Source organism: Eubalaena glacialis, chromosome 19 (genome assembly GCF_028564815.1).
Source record: "Eubalaena glacialis isolate mEubGla1 chromosome 19, mEubGla1.1.hap2.+ XY, whole genome shotgun sequence".
Classification (NCBI taxonomy): Eukaryota; Metazoa; Chordata; class Mammalia; order Artiodactyla; family Balaenidae; genus Eubalaena; species Eubalaena glacialis.
The window spans coordinates 25,021,930-25,040,010 of record NC_083734.1 but is presented as its reverse complement, the minus strand read 5'-3'; the positions used below and the strand labels follow the sequence as shown (position 1 = coordinate 25,040,010).

The following is an 18,081-nucleotide window of genomic DNA, read 5'->3' as shown; positions in this document are numbered from 1 at the left end:
ACAAGGCAGCAAGTTACAAGTCTATATAATAGCATCCCTTTCTATTTGAAAAAATATGGAAGATATAATTATATGTAGAAGGGTCTGCAAGTTATTTGTGGTGGTGGTTGACTTATTTTGTATTTTTCTGTAGCATTTGAATTTTTTGTTTAGAAAAATAGTGGAATTAAAATAAAAGGAGTGGGTGATAAAGCTTTAAGTGGAATTCATGTTGAAAAGTGTTATATCAAAAAGTAGGTTTTCCGAGCCTTGAAAAAAGGCCATATTATTGAGTTACTTTTATGCTTGTATATAATATATCCATGTGGAATATAACAATGCATTGAGCCCTAGCATTCTAATATTCAGAGTGAATTTAACTGTATCATAGGGAAGAGATATAATATAATTGAGTGAAAGATTGAAGGTATGGAAAAGTCAACTAATTCTGCTACCAAGAGTTACCTTAATTCTTTTACTGAGTTAATTAATTAGTGTGATCATTGCACAGGCTAGAAAGGAATTCAGTCAGAAATATCATGATATAGTTTGCATGCCATTTTCTGTGTGACCATAAATTGTTAGATATTGCAACATATGTAACATAAACCACATGTCAGCTGTTTCCTGCCTCACTGTTGACAAGAGCCCCATTCATAACTCTTCTTTTTATCCTTTCAGTGAATAAGTAATTATTCAATATAGAAGGCAGGACATTTGGAACTGGCTATTTAATGTGGCAGCACTCGGTAATGAAATCTGCTGTTACTGGCAACCTGAGAGGGGAATGTAACAATTCCAGCATGGCTGTAACTTTATCTGCTTTGACTGACTGTTTATTTGGCACATCAGTGAACCTTTTATCCCAGTGAGTGACAGCTCCAGAAGGGTCACATTTACATCCATTCTATCATGTATTGTAATATTTAATGGCGGACAAGGCTGAGCGAGACTGGGAGTAATTTGAACTTGCTTTTCCACTGAGTTGAGGCTAAAAGACAGCTTGATCCCCAGTATTGTGGTGTAACATGCTATGACTTAGCATTTGTTTATGAAGGCTAATCTTACTGATTATAATTTTAAAAAAATCTGCAGTTAAATGGTGTGTTTGTTCTACTAAACTAAAACTCTCTAGTACAAATTCTCTTAAGCTACTGTGCTATTTAGTTTTTTTCCCTATCAGTGATGATTCCTATAAACTAACCATTTCATAGTCTTTCTCTTAAATGAGGCTGCATTCTGTCTCATTTTATAGTAACTGAGGTTGAGAAGGGAGTAGTTATTAAGAATCCTTGGGTTCTAATATATAGCATTAAGCTTTTTAAATTTTTTTATTTTTGAGAGTTTGGAAACGGGAGAGAAAAACCAGCTAAATACTAGACTATACTCCTGATGTTCCATATGGTGCCTTTATATAACTATTTTAATTATGAAACTGAATTGAGTAAAATTGTCCAGGAAAAGCTATCCTGACTGGTAATTTTACTGATGGATTTACATTCCATGACAGGTAATTGAATTTCAGATATACTTGTTCCACACAAGCAACCTGCCTTCATTATTAAATATTAATAATTTGCATTCATTTTCATACTTTTTCTAGAGAATAGTTTTCTCTTCTTGTTTTTGACTGATGCTTTAGATTCAACTTGATATTTCTATTCTTCTGTAAGCCATATTTAAAATGCTTTTTAAGATATTGGTATATTATAGGATATTTGAATGTACTGTGCTGTGAAGAAAAATAGCACTATCAACTCTAAATTGTAATATCGGAAGTTCACTTGAAGCCTAAGCAAAAATGAAAATTGTCCTCTGTTTTATCTTATTTTTATAATTTATGAAAGAGGATAATTAAAATATACTTAAAACATTTGGAATTTGAGAGTTGGAGTAGTATGTTAGAAAACAATGCAAATATGGAAACATCATTTATAATGATAAAAATGGTTTATTATTTATCATTTATTTATGAAGGAGAACCAATTTGAAATTGAATTTGTAGTTTTTTCTTTAATGGCAAGTTTTAGATGATGTAACATCATGAATTTCTCTTTGACAGTTGTGATTCACTGCTTATAGTTTTGATTCCATGAGAGGTTTGATAACAATTTTATGGTAGTCCAGACATTAGTTATCTTTTCTTTCCTTTGTTACAGCCCCCTGGTAACTGTTCTAGGTGCTGTTGTTCTACTAAACAAGGAAACAGTCAAGATTCTTCAAATACCGCTAAGAAGGATCATGGGGGGAAATCCAAGATACCCAAAATATATTTTGGGACACGCACACACAAGCAGATTGCTCAGATTACTAGAGAGCTCCGGAGGACAGCATACTCAGGGGTCCCAATGACTATTCTTTCCAGCAGGGATCACACTTGTGTCCATCCTGAAGTAGTAGGTAACTTCAACAGAAATGAAAAGTGCATGGAATTGCTAGATGGAAAAAATGTGAGTAAGTTAATGTATTTTAGAGGAAAAATTAGGCTGAAAAGATTAAAATTACTTTTTAATGTGTTCATTTTATATTTTATATGTACATTTACAGTGATAATCAAATAACTTGTGAAAATCAAATTGATTGCTAGTGTTGGTATTTTTTTAAAAATAATTTTACTGTAAGAAAATCTTTATTCAAGTTTTAAATTACAGGTTTTTGTCCTAAAGCTTGGGGATATTTATTTATTTCCTTGAAAATTAATTTTCATTTTAGTCACCTGTCTTCATACTTTATTCTTTTAAATCTCTCTACCCAAAATAGTCAAACATGGATGTCATATGAGGAGATTAAAAACATTTAAGTGATTTAGTCTAACCAGATCTAATTAATGTATTTAACATATTTAAAAACTTCAAAATAAGGTAGTTTATGTAGGCCCTCTCTTTGAGCAAATTTTAAAATGTTTTTTAATTGAGAAATGACTATACTGTCTAATAATTCTGATTAGTACAAACTTCTTTCAAAAAATTATGTTAAATTATTAACTGAAGATATGTTGATGGTTTTGAAATTTTCCAGGGATATCTAGAATAATACGAATTTTGGCTAGGTAGATAAATCTTTCTTACTAAAGACATGATTTTTTAATAATATTTTGGCAGTATTAGTTTGGCAGTCTGTGTACCAGTTTGATAACTAGTTTACTCTAAAATTGAAGTTACAGGTCTGGAATTATACCCAGAAATTATTGGTGAAGCATAAGTTGATAGTATATGAAATGACCAATGATATTTTAATATATTTTGAAAGTTGTTCTGTCTTTCTATATTTTGTCAAACATAAGTGGTTCTACACAAAAGGCTAAGAGCTATAGCTTCTAGAGTTTCATTTAATTGATATATCACCTCCTACCATACAATGCAAATAGATTATTTTGTTTTATGCTTTTCTTTGTCAATGCTTTCTTTTATTAGATGGAAATTTATTCAAGCCTTATTTGGGGTTATTCAAAAGAAGCTTCAGCAGATATTCAAACCTGATAATATGAAGTATAATTACTAAGGGGCTTCAATGGAAGAACTTAAGTGACTTGTTCAGAACCAGGAAGAGAATACAGAATAATTGAATCAAAACCATTGTTGAAATTCTGTGATCATACTTGTTTTCATATAAGTTCTTTTTAATTAACTGAGGAACTGTGAAATCTCTTCACTCTGTATATTTAAAAAGTTCTCTTCAAAGACATAAAAATACTAAAAATCCAAATGCTAAAAAAATAATAAAATAGAGAAAAGGCTGTTCATGATAAAACCCCATAAATTTTATATTTAAGTAGACTTCTTTCCGTAAGTGGCTAACTGATCTACTAAATTCCTCAAATGCTTGAAATTTGTTTTCTGGCTATAATAGTCTATGTAACAAGACTTGCTGGCGTTGTCATTATCTTTTACTACTTGTTATTGAGAAAATTATTATGTAATTTATTATGTATTTGTTATCCTGTTAGTAAAAACAATTATAAAGTTTAAGATTGTGTATTGAAAGCAAATATCTTATTTTATGTAATCCTCTAGAATCCTGCAGTGGTGGTTATGTTTTTTGATTGGTCTTTATCCAAAGTTTGAATCATGTAAAAATAAAAATCCAATAGACTTTTTCATTGGCCTTTAGGTTCTGTTTTCAAGTAAACAATTCTTTTATTTTTGAATATTAGTATTATAAATAATTGAAGATACCTGCTTGTAGTTGTTTTGACCTAATTCTGACTCAGAATGCCTAGCTCATAGGCGTACATGAACATTCTTTTTCTTGTTTCCAAGCCCTCAGGGTAATTTGGTATTGTAATGAGGTCCAATTACAAAGTCACTAAAGGTGTCTATGTTTACGATGGCTGAATTACCAAAGAGAAATGATAAATAGATACCTGACAGTTTGAGTGAAAAAGAGTTTAAAGTGTGATAACGCTTCAATTGACAGACTCCCCTCAGGGTTATATTACACTGCTAAAATGGATGAGCTTTTCTGGTTTTGCTATCAGCCTCCACAGCAGTGTCATTCTAAGTGCCCTTAAAGTGTAAACTTTCTGAGTTTTTGGCTTGATCCAAAGGCACATGTGTTTTTGTTCACTGTTTCTTTTATGCTCCTATACTGGAAAAGCAATGCACTTATCTGCTGAAAGTTAAATTTTTTTTCAACTAAGAAAAAAATAATCTTAACTAGCCCTAGAAATAACTCTAAAAAGTTATTTTAGGTATAGAAGAATATCTATTTTTTGTTAAGATGAGATTTAACAGTCCATAACCATGGACTCTGAAGGCACCTTAGTGATCATTTTGTACAAATAAAAGCTTTCAGAATAGTATGGAAGATACCTGGAATGAAGAAATGGTGAATGTCATATTATTAAGCTCAATCTGTATCAAGCTCAGTATGAAAGATAGTTGGCACATCTCCAACTGTCTCTTGACCTCAGAATCATAGAATTTTAGAGCTAGAAGGAACCTTAGAAATGGCATAGTCAGTGGGTCAGAGGAATCTTAAAAGGCTTCTAATTCAACTACTCTTTTGATGCCTAGTCACATGAGAAAAATGGGCCCTGAAGTTTGCCCAGTGTCAGACAACTAATTAGCAAGAAAGGAAGCAAGTCTTCTAACTGCTAACCATTGCTGTTTTCACTACACTAGAAACAAAAACGAAAGATGGCATCATGGTGTGGGGAAGTTGACATGGCATGAAGGGTAAAAAAGAGTAGTAGAGATTAGACAAAGTAAGTGAAAATAATATAAAAATGAAGCAAATAAAGAAGGTTAGGTGAGCCCTTTCTTCCTAATTTTTATTTTTAATACCTTGGAGGACCAATAAGCAGCGTGGCTTTAGGAGAATTAGCAGTCCTCAGCTGATCATGCCTTGTCCTTGGATTTGCTGACATTCTTTTATAGGTTATGACCTTTTTATGATTTACTCCATTTCTAGCAATGTCTAGATATTTTTGTGTATGGCAAAAGGCAAACATAGATTTGCCTTTTGTATAGTTCATAGATAAAAATACACACACACACACACACACACACATATATATGTACATATCCCCCCACTGGTTAAGGACAGCAAACTGGGAAAGATAAATATTGGATTTCAAAATCACATTTAATTTTTTTCGATATATAAAATTAATGAATTAAAATGGCTCATTATTTCACCACTTAGTCCCAAATGACAATTGAAAAAGAAAAGTAACATATACATGGTTAGAGACTCAAAATTACAGAAAGGCATTAAATGAAAAGATCTCTCTTTCCAGTTCTTTCCATCCCCGTAAGGGAACTACTGTAAGGTTTTATGGGTATTCTTCTAAAACATTTAAAATATGTATTTTCTATAATGTATGTGTATAGATTATTTTTAAAGCTTAAACCCATCAGCACATAGACAAATCTAACTTATTTTTAAAGGGCTATATCTTTTGTATGAATTTTTGCCACAATTTATTTAACATATCCCCTGTGGGTAGACATTTGGTTTATTTCCAATTTGGGGGGCTATTAAACAGTGCAGTATATATATAATTAAATGGTGAAATTTTATTTGGTAGTTACTGACAAATTTCCTGTGCACTTCTAATAGATGTAGAAGTTTATACTTCTAATTTTATACACCTTTTAATAGGATATGCCACACCTTTGCTAGGACTGGATTTTATCAAACATCTTATTTTTTGATTCGTGTGTATTAATAAAATTTTTTTACTTCCAATAATAGAATGGCAAAGGACATTAGTAAATAGTACATGAAAGAAGGTATGCAAATTACTGTTGAAACTTGTTAGAATGTTCATACAGTATAATGTTAAACCTTGCTAGAAAGTGTGAAAAATACAAATCAAAACAACAGTCTTCTATTTTTACCTTTAAGATAGGCAAAGATAAGAAAAGATAATGTTGATAAATGTGTGGAAAAAGGATAATGTAAAATGCTATACATTTTCTGGAGAATAATTTGGTGATATGGTTTTCAAGAAACTTAAAAATATTTATACTCTCTGATCCCATAATGCCATTTCTAAAACTGTATACTAAGAAAATATTTAGAAATGAGCATAAAAATTCTTATTGCAGCATTATTTATAAAGCAAAAATTGAGAACAGTCTAAATGTCCAGTAATAAACTGGTTCATCAACTGTGGCACATTAATCCAGTGTACATATATAGGCAACAATGAAAAAAAACTTGGTGATATGAAAAAATATTTCTGATAGGATTTTTAATAAAATAGGCTAAGAGAAAAAAGGAGATCCCAGTTTTGTAAAAAAAATATTTAGTGGCTAGATTGTTACTAATCCTCAGTGCCTGGGGAAAATTTGCTTTGTTCTCATTATTTTAAAATTGGGTCACATTATAGAGATATATCCACAAGTACATATGTATAGAGGAAATGTGAAATGAAATACATCAAAATCTTGATAGTACATTCTTTGTATAATGGGATTTTAGGTAATTTAGGGCTTTTTGGTACTCTTGTATTTTCCAACTTTTTGTAGTGAATACTCTTTTTTTTCCCCTAGGACATTTCTCCTGCCCTCCTTCCCACTTTCCATTCTTCCTTTGTTTTTACTTATTTATATTTGATTAAGTAATACTGTCTCATGGCTCAAATTGAAAAGGTACAAAAGTGTCTATAGAGAAAAATGTCTTTCAGTCCTGTCCCCAAGTCACTTGGTTCTCATCTTTGAAAGCAACTAGTGATACCATTGCTCTTGTTTATCCTTCCAGATCCTTCCAGAAATATTTTTGTCTAATATCACTTTAATCAGATCAAAGTCACAACAAACATACTTTTAAAAATATGTTTCTCGAGTTAATTTGGGGTATCTCCAGCTATACTGATCTGGAGCTCTATCTGAGTTAACTAATATAGTTCTTTAAAATGGTTGTGTTATAGATGTGGTGTATGTACTCTGTCTCTGTTAAATCTTTACTTTGTGGCTTTAATGATGTTTCTAAAATTCTGAGGTGAACTTGTTTTATTTCTTCTGTTCTAGTATTGGTTCATATTTCAGCTATGCATTTTTTTTTTTTAGGGAAAATCCTGCTATTTTTATCATGGTGTTCATAAAATTAGTGATCAACACATATTACAGACTCTCCAAGGGATGTGCAAGGCCTGGGATATAGAAGAATTCGTCAGCTTGGGGAAAAAACTAAAGGCATGTCCATATTACACAGCACGAGAACTAATGCAAGATGCTGACATAATATTTTGTCCCTACAACTATCTTCTAGATGCACAAATAAGGGAAAGTGTGAGTAGATATGTAAACATTAAAAGAACTGTTTTCCTACTATTGGGATATAAGTGATGAATGTAAAGCTTTTAGATGTTTTAATGTCTTTTACTTTATTTTTTGCTTTATATTTAATTTATGGAAATGTGTAAGCAGATTAGAGTATTGAAAACATATTCTAGGGGGTATTAAAAACTGAATTTTAGACATTGTCATTTTAATTTCCAAAGTAATAAGTACTTTTAAGGACCTAGTACTGAAGTGGAATCATAACAGGGTTTTTCAACCTTGACGGTAATGACATTTTGAGCTGGATAATTCCTTGTTGTGGTGGGCTGTCTGTGCATTGTAGGATGTTTATTAGCATCTCTGGTTTTATCCACTAGGTGCCAGTGGTACCCTCACAGTTGTCACAATCAAGAATGTCTCCAGACATTGCCAAATATCCCCTGGGGTACAAAAAATTGCCCCCATTTGAGACCCTTATATAGCGATCTCTTTATAAATAGAAAGAACTATTTTAAAACATTTATCTAAAGAATCTTGTGTTTTGAAGAACTTACGTTGGGAGAATATGCATGCTATGCAAATTATGCTCTGTGAACTTTGAATAAGTGAATTTGGATACAGCATTTGTGTTTATCTGCCTGGTTCTTAGAGACATCCAGTTGTTACAGCATAAGACAAAAAGTGAATAACTTCATATATTCAGTTGTTATTCCTCTCTTTAGATCTGACTGTACAACTTTCATTAGCTTTCTATTTCTATAAGTTTAAAATGAATAGGCATTATGTTTAATACCCCTGCTATCCTTCCTCTTATTTGGCTGCCTTTCAGCTAGGTCTCTTTCCTTTGAGCAACTGTATATATCAATGCCAAGTCAGTCTTCTTAATATTACTTTTATAACATCTTTCCTCTGCTTAAAAATCTCTTATATCTCTCCTTGCTCATGGGATAAAGTCATATTTCTTAAGCTTACTCCCAAGATGATCAATAGTCTGACCTGAATCTGCCTTTTCAGCCTTCTCTGCCACAGACTCCCAACTTGAGCTCTTCAAAAACTTACTTCAAGGTCCCCTGAGGATACCTTGTTCTTTACTGTATCTCTGCTTTTGATTACACCGATATTGAATTGCCCTACTCTCTCTTTGTGTATCCAAATCCAAATCCTGCTCATCTTTTAAACCCCAGTATATTTCCTACTCTTTTATGGTTCTTTCTCAGCCATCTACAGCCCTCTGTATATTATTATTTCCTCAGAATAACTCAGTGGCAATTGCTTTGTGACATTTTGTATTAGTCAGGACTCTTTCAATTGCATTTGACACAAACCCAGCTTCAATAGAGCTTAAAAAAAAATACTTGACTCTTTATCGTGATGGCTTTGTAATCAGGCAAGTTCTTCCCAGTAGGAACAAAGATAACCATAATCAGCTAGCTTTTTTCCAGCTAGGTAACCTGGAAAAAAGAATATGATTTCACATTAGTCACCCATAATTACTCTGATTGGCCTAGCTTGGATCTCATACCCATTCTTGAAGCAGTCACTGTGACCATAGATGGATGGAATACTTTATTTAATTGACAAGCCTGGGTTCTGAGTCTCCCCACATTGTGAGAGTGGTGATGTCCCTTGATTAACAGATTAACAGTCCTGCAAACATCACATGGGAGTTGGGGAAGAGCACTTCTCAAAAGGGTTGCAGAAGAGACTGAAATGAAATAGATACATACTATATTGTATTAGTATTTTGAGAGTCTTTTGAATCCTGTGTTGTTATTTTAGTTTTAAAGGTTTTTTTTTTTTAATTCTGCTTTTTATATTATGTTGGAGATCCCTTATGCCACTTTGTGTAACCAGCCATACATTGATCTGGCTCGCTTAATACATATTATTTTGGTTGATAGGTTTACAAGTATTTTGAGAGTGAAAAATGGAAAACTGTAATGCTGAGCTGATATTTGGTTGGCCTAAGTGCTTTAAAATTGTAAGACTGAGAATCAGTTGCTTATGTAGTTGGACTTGTGATATTGGCCTATAGTGTGAATTTTTAAATGAAATATCTTGCCTATTGCTGTTAAATCCATTTTGCTGAATGTTTTACAGGAAAACTCTTTTATCTTATAGATGGATATCAATCTGAAAGAACAGGTTGTCATTTTAGATGAAGCTCATAACATTGAGGACTGTGCTCGGGAATCAGCAAGTTACAGTGTAAAGGAAGTTCAGCTTCGGTTTGCTCGGGATGAACTAGATAGTATGGTTAACAATAATATAAGGAAGAAAGACCATGAACCCCTACGAGCTGTGTGCTATAGCCTCATTAAGTAAGAACATTTGTCTTTCAGTGTCATTTGTGCTGCCTTTGTATTAAAAACATGTTTTATTGTGCCAAGTATTTTACAATTAGTAAACTTTGACCAGGCTACTTGGGAAATGGATTGTTGTTTGCCCATTAAAGGTAGAGATAGGCTAGTCCAAACTTTTGTCTTGTTCAGAAGAATATAGTGAACGTAACTGATTTTTAAAATTGATAATTGTGAATCTTATTCCTAATTTAGCAGAATAATTTAATAGTCCCATAGGATGTGTGTAGGATATTGGGCTGAACATTAACTAAACATGGTTTTAATTAACATATTTTAAAATTCTGGACCATGGCTTTATTTTATCGCTTTATACTACAGTTTGAGTAGGATTCTGGTTTGATGAGTTTCATTTAACCAAGGTTTCAATACTGTAAAATAATAGATTTAGTATTTTATTTATTTATTTTTAAAATTATTTATTTGGCTGTGTCGGGTCTTTTTTTTTTTTTTTTTTAAACATCTTTATTGAAGTATAATTGCTTTACAATGGTATGTTAGCTTCTGCTTTATAACAAAGTGAATCAGTTATACATATACATATGTTCCCATATCTCTTCCCTCTTGCATCTCCCTACCTCCCACCCTCCCTATCCCACCCCTCTAGGTGGTCACAAAGCACCGAGCTGATCGGGTCTTTTTTGTGGCACACAGGATCTTCGTTGTGGAATATGGGATCTTTTCATTGCAGCGCCTGGGCTTTTCTCTAGTTGCAGAGTGCAGGGTCTCTAGTTGTGGTGCACAGGCTCTAGAGCGCACAAGCTCAGTAGTTGCGGCACGTGGGCTTAGTTGCCCCGCGGCATGTGGGATCTTAGTTCCCTGACCAGGGATCCAACCTACGTCCTCTGCTTTGGAAGGAGGATTCTTAACCACTGGACCACCAGGGAAGTCCTGATTTAGTATTTTATTGAAATTTACATTAGATAGTTTCCCTTTCATTAGACGTTATGTTGTTGATCTAGAATCTCTTTACCTTGGAAAAAAACCTTACCTGACACTACATCCCATTCCAATTATTGCAGCACTTTTCTGTTCCCTTCACAGTATATTTTTTTAAAAATTTGCTTGTTTATACACCCACATGTTAGAACATAAGAGGTTTACAAATGTATATTGTAAAAACCTTTCCCACCCCATCTTCCATCTGCTTAATTTCTGTCTTCCTGAACAAGTTTATCATTTAGTTCATATTTATGCAAAAATGAGTCAATATAGATACTTTCTCTTATCCCTCCTTTTTTACCCAAATGATGGCATGCTATACATACACTTTTTTCTTCTCCATTTTAAACATAAAATATATTTTATTTTTGGGACTTTCCTGGTGGCGCAGTGGTTAAGAATCTGCCTGCCAATGCAGGGGACACGGGTTCGATCCCTGGTCCGGGAGAATCCCATGTGCTGCGGAGCAACTAAGCCCACGTGCCACAACTACTGAGCCCGCGTGCCTAGAGCCCATGCTCCACAACTAGAGAAGCCACCGCAATGAGAAGCCCGCGCACCACAACAAAGGGTAGCCCCCGCTCGCCGCAACTAGAGAAAACCTGCGCGCAGCAACGAAGACCCAATGCAGCCCCCCCAAAAAAATATATATGTTTTATTTTTTAAAAGCCAGTTTATTGAGGTATGATTGACATATATAAAACTATTAATATTTAATGTATGAAACTTGATGAGTTTGAGATAAGTATACATCTGTGAAACCATCACCACGGTTTTTGACATAAACATACTCATTGCCTCTCGAAGTTTCCTTCTGCCCTCTTTATTTATTATTATTTGTGATAAGAACACTTAATATAAGACATACCCTCTTAGGAAATTTTTAAGTATACAATACAGTATTGTTAACTGTAGGCATTGTACTTTATATGTACATTTTTCTGTATCTTGCCTTTTTTCACTTAACAATATATTTTGGAGATCTTTCCATATCAAGACCTAGAAAGCTTTCTCAGTTTTAAAAAAATAGTTGCCTAGAATTCCATTGCATGGATGTACAGTGATTTATTTAACCAGCCTCTGATTAATAGATATTGAGGTTGTTTTACAATCTTTTGCTATTACATTGCTGTAACGAATAACTTTGAACATATGCCCTTTCATATGTCTGGGAGTATATCTATAGCAAAATTTTTAGAAGTGGGATTCTTGGGTCAAAGCATAGATCTACATGTAATTTTGATAGGTATTTTTAAAATTTACACAGTAGATAGGTGAGTGGAAGACTAATTTATACTCTGACCAGCAATGTATGAGAATCTGAAAGTTGGTTTTTTTCTAACCTGATGGGTGAAAAGTATCCCAGTGTACTTCTCGTTTACATTTCTCTTTTTGTAAAAAAAAAATATATTTATTTATTTGGCTGTGCCAGGTCTTAGTTGTGGCACGTGGGATTTTTGCTGTGGCACACGGGATCTTTGCTGCGGCGTGCGAGATCTTTAGTTGCAGCATGCGGGATCTAGTTCCCTGACCAGGGATCGAACCTGGGCCCCTGCATTGGGAGCGCGGAGTCTTAACTGCTGGAACACCAGGGAAGTCCCTCATTTACATTTCTCTTAACGTGAGATTAAGCATTTTTAAGGGCCATATATATTTCCTTTTCTGTCAACTCTCTGTTGACATTTCTGTCCTCTTTTTGTTCTTGTTTTTATGGTTCTTTTTCTTATTGATTTGTAGATGTTCTTTGTAAATTGGCCCTTTGCTTGTGATAAGAGTTGCAAACATTTTCCCCTCCATTTTGCTATATGCTTGTGTCTTTCCTTGTGGTATTTTTGCCATGTAGAAGTTTGTCATTTCTATTTCACAGCATAATTTGTTGAAAGAGTTGTCTATAGTTGCTGATTCTATTTTCTCACTTCCCATTCTTTCCTTATCCATCCCAGTAGTGTTGCTGTCTGCATAATTCTACTGAAACTGTTCTTAACGAGATCTCCAATGATCCAGAGATTGCTAAGTGCAAAGGTTATTTTTCTGTTATTTTACTTAGCCTCTCAACATTGTTGGATACTGTTGACTACCACCTCTATGAAAAGTGTTTTGGTCTTATCTTCTGTGGAATAATAGAAAATATGTATTCAATATATTGGTCTCTGTCCCCAGTTCCTGGCACGGAAGTCCTAAAACCTTTATAATTTCCTAAGTGATAAGAGCACCGAGAGCATTTTCTGTTCTACTATTTCATTTTTGGCCCCAGTTCCTGACAGAGCTCCCAAATCCCCTGGGATTTCCTGGATGACAGGTCTGTCTGTTCTAATGAAGTGATGGGTTTGTGGGCTCTTGGCTGGGTCTGGTCACTAGAAAGACCAAGCCATGTTTAAAAGCTTGGAACTTTCAGCCCACCTCCCCTCTGGGAAGAGGAGAAGGGCTGGATATTGAGTTAATGTTCCATCATGTCTTTGTAACGAAGTCTTCATAAAAATACCAAAAGTACAGGATTCAGAGAGCTTCTGCATTGGTGACCACATCTATGTACTTGGAGTGGGGTGCACTTCACCTCCACAAGGACAGAAGCTTCTGTGCTTGGGACTCTTCCAGACCTCACCCTATATATCTCTTCATCTTACTGTTAATCCTTTATTATATAATAAACTGGTAAATGTTTTCCTGATTTCTGTGAGCTGTTCTAATAAATGCTTAAACTTGAGGAGGGGGTCATGGGAGCCTCTGATTTATAGCTGCTTGGTCAGAAGCACAGATGACAACGTGGACTTTTACAACTGGCATCTGAGGTTGGGGGTGGGAGGGACAGTCTTGTGAGACTGAGTGCTTAACCAGTAGGGTCTGTGCTAACTCCAATTAGTGTCAAAATTGAATTGAATTATAGGACACCCATCTGATGTCTCAGAGAATTGCTTGTGTGGGAAAAAACCCCACATACGTGTAGAGACCAGAGGTGTTAGAAGTGAAGTAGTGAGAGTAGAGCAGACACACAGGAATGTGTTTTCCTAGACGGCTTCCATGACATCTTCTGGTTTTCCTCCTCCTCACAGTTCGTTCTTTCTCAGTTGCTTTTGATAGTTCTTACTTTGATGTCTAAATGTTGAAGTACCTCAGGGCTTGGTCTTGGGACCTCATTTCTTTTCTAGTTCTGCACTCTCCTTAATTTACATAACCCTAAAGCAGTGCAAATGAGGCCTGAATCTGTGTCTGTCCCAACCTCTCCCTGGAATGCCATTTTCATATACCCAACTATACTTTCTATCTCTGTTTGGATATAAAATTTCAACTTTCCAAAACACTCCTTTTCTTCCCCTACCTACTCCCCCCCACCGCCCCTGTCTTCCTTGTCTAAGCAAATAGTACCAGCCAGTTCCTCAAATCAAAAATCTAAGTAGTATCCTTGATTACTGCCTCACCTCATCCAATTCATCAGTAAGTTTTATAAATGCCACCTACACAGTATATCCCAAATCCTTCAATCTCATACCTGTCATCCCAGAATCATCCCTCAACTAGAACAACTGTAACAGCCTCCTAATAGGTCTCTCCTTTCATTTTTGCCTTTCTCCTATAATCCATTCTGGCTTATAAACTGGAATCATCTTTTAAACACTTAAAATAGATTACCTCTCTCTTATTTAAAATTTTCTGTTTAAAATCTTCCCATTGCACTCTGAATAGAATCCAGACTTCTTATCCTGGCCCAACATGATCTGATTCCTGCTTATCACTCTAACATTGCTCATACCATTATTCCTTTCTGCCCATTGTGGTCCAACTACATTGGCTTTCTTTCGGGTCTTTAAATAAGCAAAATTTGTTAATCACCTGAGGATTTTTGCACCAGGTATTCTTCTACTTGGAGTACTCTTTTTTTCCCTGATCCTCCCATGACTGAATACTTTTTGTATTCAGTTAGAATATATGTCGCCTCAAGAAGAGCTTCCTTGACATTGAAATTAAAGTAGCAGTTAGATTACATTAATCCAGTTTGTTTTCATTATATCACTGTCACTACCTGATATTTTCTTGTTCATGGATTTGTTTCTAAGTTTATTTCTGTCTCTCTTAGTAGAATCTAATTTCCATGAGAATAAGGACCTTGCCTATTTTATTTACTGCTGTATTTCCACTATCCAGTATAGTGTCTGGCATAATATAGGCATTTAAGCACTCGTTGAAGGTACAAATGTCTTTGTGTGTGTGTGTGTGTGTGTGTGTGTGTATAAATGAATATATATATATATTTTCTTTTTTGTATTAATATTTAACACTATAATCTTTTTATTAGTCTTTTAAATTTTTATTTATTTATTTTATTTTTGGCTGCATTGGGTCTTCATTGCTGCGCGCGGGCTTTCTCTAGTTGCAGCGAGCATGGGCTACTCCCGGTTGTGGTGCGCGGGCTTCTCACTGAGGTGGCTTGTCTTGTTGCGGAGCACGGGCTCTAGGCACGCGGGCTTCAGTAATTGTGGTGTGCAAGCTCAGTAGTTGTGGCTCAAGGGCTCTAGAGTGCAGGCTCAGTAGTTGTGGCGTGCAGGCTTAGTTGCCCCGCAGCATGTGGGACCTTCCCGGACCAGGGCTCGAACCCATGTCCCCTGCATTGGCAGGCGGATTCTTAACCACTGTGCCACCAGGGAAGTCCCTATTAGGCTTTTTTGTATTTCCTTTTATGTGCATTTGGGATAAGCTCCTAAGACCTGACTGTCAGTTGGAGAGACAGACAAGTAAAGCAGTGTGAATCCACAAAACACAAATGGGGAATCACACGCATCTTTCTCTTTTTTGAGTAAAAGCTTACTTTTTTAGCTGTATATTTATTTTGCAATATGAAACATGCATGCTATTTAAAATGTCTTAAGTAATCCACATATATGTGCTCAGAGCTTCAAGGAATACAGATCAATGTATCACATTTCTCTTTGCTCTGTTGAAGTAGTGCACATAAGGATGATACTGGTTGATGGAATTGTTTTATTTTATTCCAGTTGGTTAGAAGCAAACTCTGAACATCTTGTGGAAAGGGGTTATGAATCATCCTGTAAAGTATGGAGTGGAAGTGAAATGCTCTTAAATTTATACAAAATGGGCATAACCACTGCTACTTTTCCCATTTTGCAGGTAAGTTTTTTTTTCTACCTGTGAAATTTATTTAGTGAATTAGAAACGACTTAATAGTGAATAGTTAATCCAGAGTAAAAAAAAAAGAAAAAAAAGTAGCAATTAATTGTTTCAAAATTTTATTTTATTATGTAAGTTTGATAATCTTTAAGTGATGGCATAAATTATGGATGAAAAAGTAGCATTATTAGTTTGAAGGATATACGGCTTAATTAATACAGAATTAATTGCTTTGTTTAAAGCTAAAAGAAGTCAGTATTTTTAGGTTGTAAATATTTTGTCAATTGTAAAAGTTAAAAATTTGGGAAATAAAAAGATAAGAAATTCATGTTTTATTCTCCTTAACTTAGAGGTTATAAACCTGGGTATATAGAGATTATGGGTGGGCTGTGGGATACTGTGGGCCTTATGAAATTACATTCAAAATTTTATGAGTATTTACTTTTGTACGTTTTTCTGGATAGAACCTTCATGACTTACATTATTCTCAAAAGAGTGTTTGTTTGGGGTTGTTTTTTTGTGTTTTTTGCAGGTGAGAATGTTTTTACTTTCTCTTTTTGTTCTTATTTGTTTATATTAATTGACTTTACTTTTAAAGTGGTTGTTATAGGTTTATAGAAAAAGTGAGCAAAAAGGACAGAATTCTCATATACCACCACCCCCAACCACACACATATTCACAGATACTATAGATTCTCTTATTATTAACATTTTGCAATAGTAGTACATTTATTACAATTGAACCAATATTGGTTACATTATTTTTAACTAAAGTCCATAGTTTATGTTAGGGTACACTTTTTGTGTTGTACGTACAGTTCTATGAGTTGTTATGAAAACATAAAGTCAGGTATCTACCATTACAGTATCGTACAGAATACTTTCATTGCCTTAAAAATCTTCTGTGTCGCACTTATTCATCCCTTCAGCATGCTTTATTTCCTCTGCTGAACCTCTGGCAACCACTGATTTTTTTGTTTTTCTGACTCCATAGTGTTGCCTTTTCCAGAACGTTATATAGTTGTAATCATACGGTATGTGGTCTTTTTAGACTGACTTCTTCCACTTAACGGTATACATTTAAGGTTCCTCCATGTCTTTTTGTGGTTTGATAACTCATTCCTTTTTATTTCTGAACTATATTTATTGTATATATGTACCACAGTTTGTTTATCCATTTACCTACTGAAAGACATATTGGTGGTTTCCAAGTTTCAGCAATTATGACTAAAGCTGCTATAAACATTTGTGTGCATGTTTTTGTATGGACATACTTTCTGCTCATTTGGATAAATACTTAGGAGCACAATTGCTGGATTGTATGGTAAGACTATGTTTAGCTTGCAATAAACTGCTAAACTATCTTCCAAAGTGATTGTACCATTTTACATTCCCACAGGTAGTGAATAAGAGTTCCTGTTGTTCCACATCCTTGCCAACATTTGGTGTTGTCAGTGTTTTGAATGTTAGCCATTCTAATAGATACGTAGTAGTATCTCATTGTTGTTTTAATTTACATTTCCCTAATGACATATGATGTGGAGCATCTTTTCACATGCTTATTTTCCATCTACATATTTTATTTGGTGAGGTATCTCTTCAGATATTTTGCCTACTTTTTAATTGAGTTGTTTGTTTTCTTATTGTTGAGTTTTAAGAGTTCTTTGGGTATTTTGTATACAAGACCTTCATCTGATATGTGTTTGCAAATATATTCTTCCAGCCTGTGGCTTGTTTTTTCATCCTATTAACGGAGTCTTTCATAGAGCATAAGTTTTTAGTTTTAATAAAGTTCAAAATTTTTTTTTTGATGGATCCTGCTTTTGGTGTTGCAACTAAAAATTCATCACCGAACCCAAAGTCACCTAGATTTTCTCCTATCTTTTCTTCTACAAGTTTTATAGTTTTGTATTTTACATTTAGGTCTGTGGTCCATTTTGAGTTAATTT

At 34.3% G+C, this 18,081-nt stretch overlaps 1 protein-coding gene across 1 annotated transcript in view; it reads left to right on the top strand.

Moving 5' to 3' along the window:
* BRIP1 (BRCA1 interacting helicase 1) overlaps nucleotides 1-18,081 on the top strand; it is a 194,712-nt gene that overhangs the window by 61,542 nt on the left and 115,089 nt on the right. The window contains 4 exon segments of the mRNA XM_061175926.1: nucleotides 2,139-2,429; nucleotides 7,497-7,718; nucleotides 9,831-10,030; nucleotides 16,000-16,132. Of these exon segments, the coding sequence (XP_061031909.1) occupies nucleotides 2,139-2,429; nucleotides 7,497-7,718; nucleotides 9,831-10,030; nucleotides 16,000-16,132 (846 nt within the window).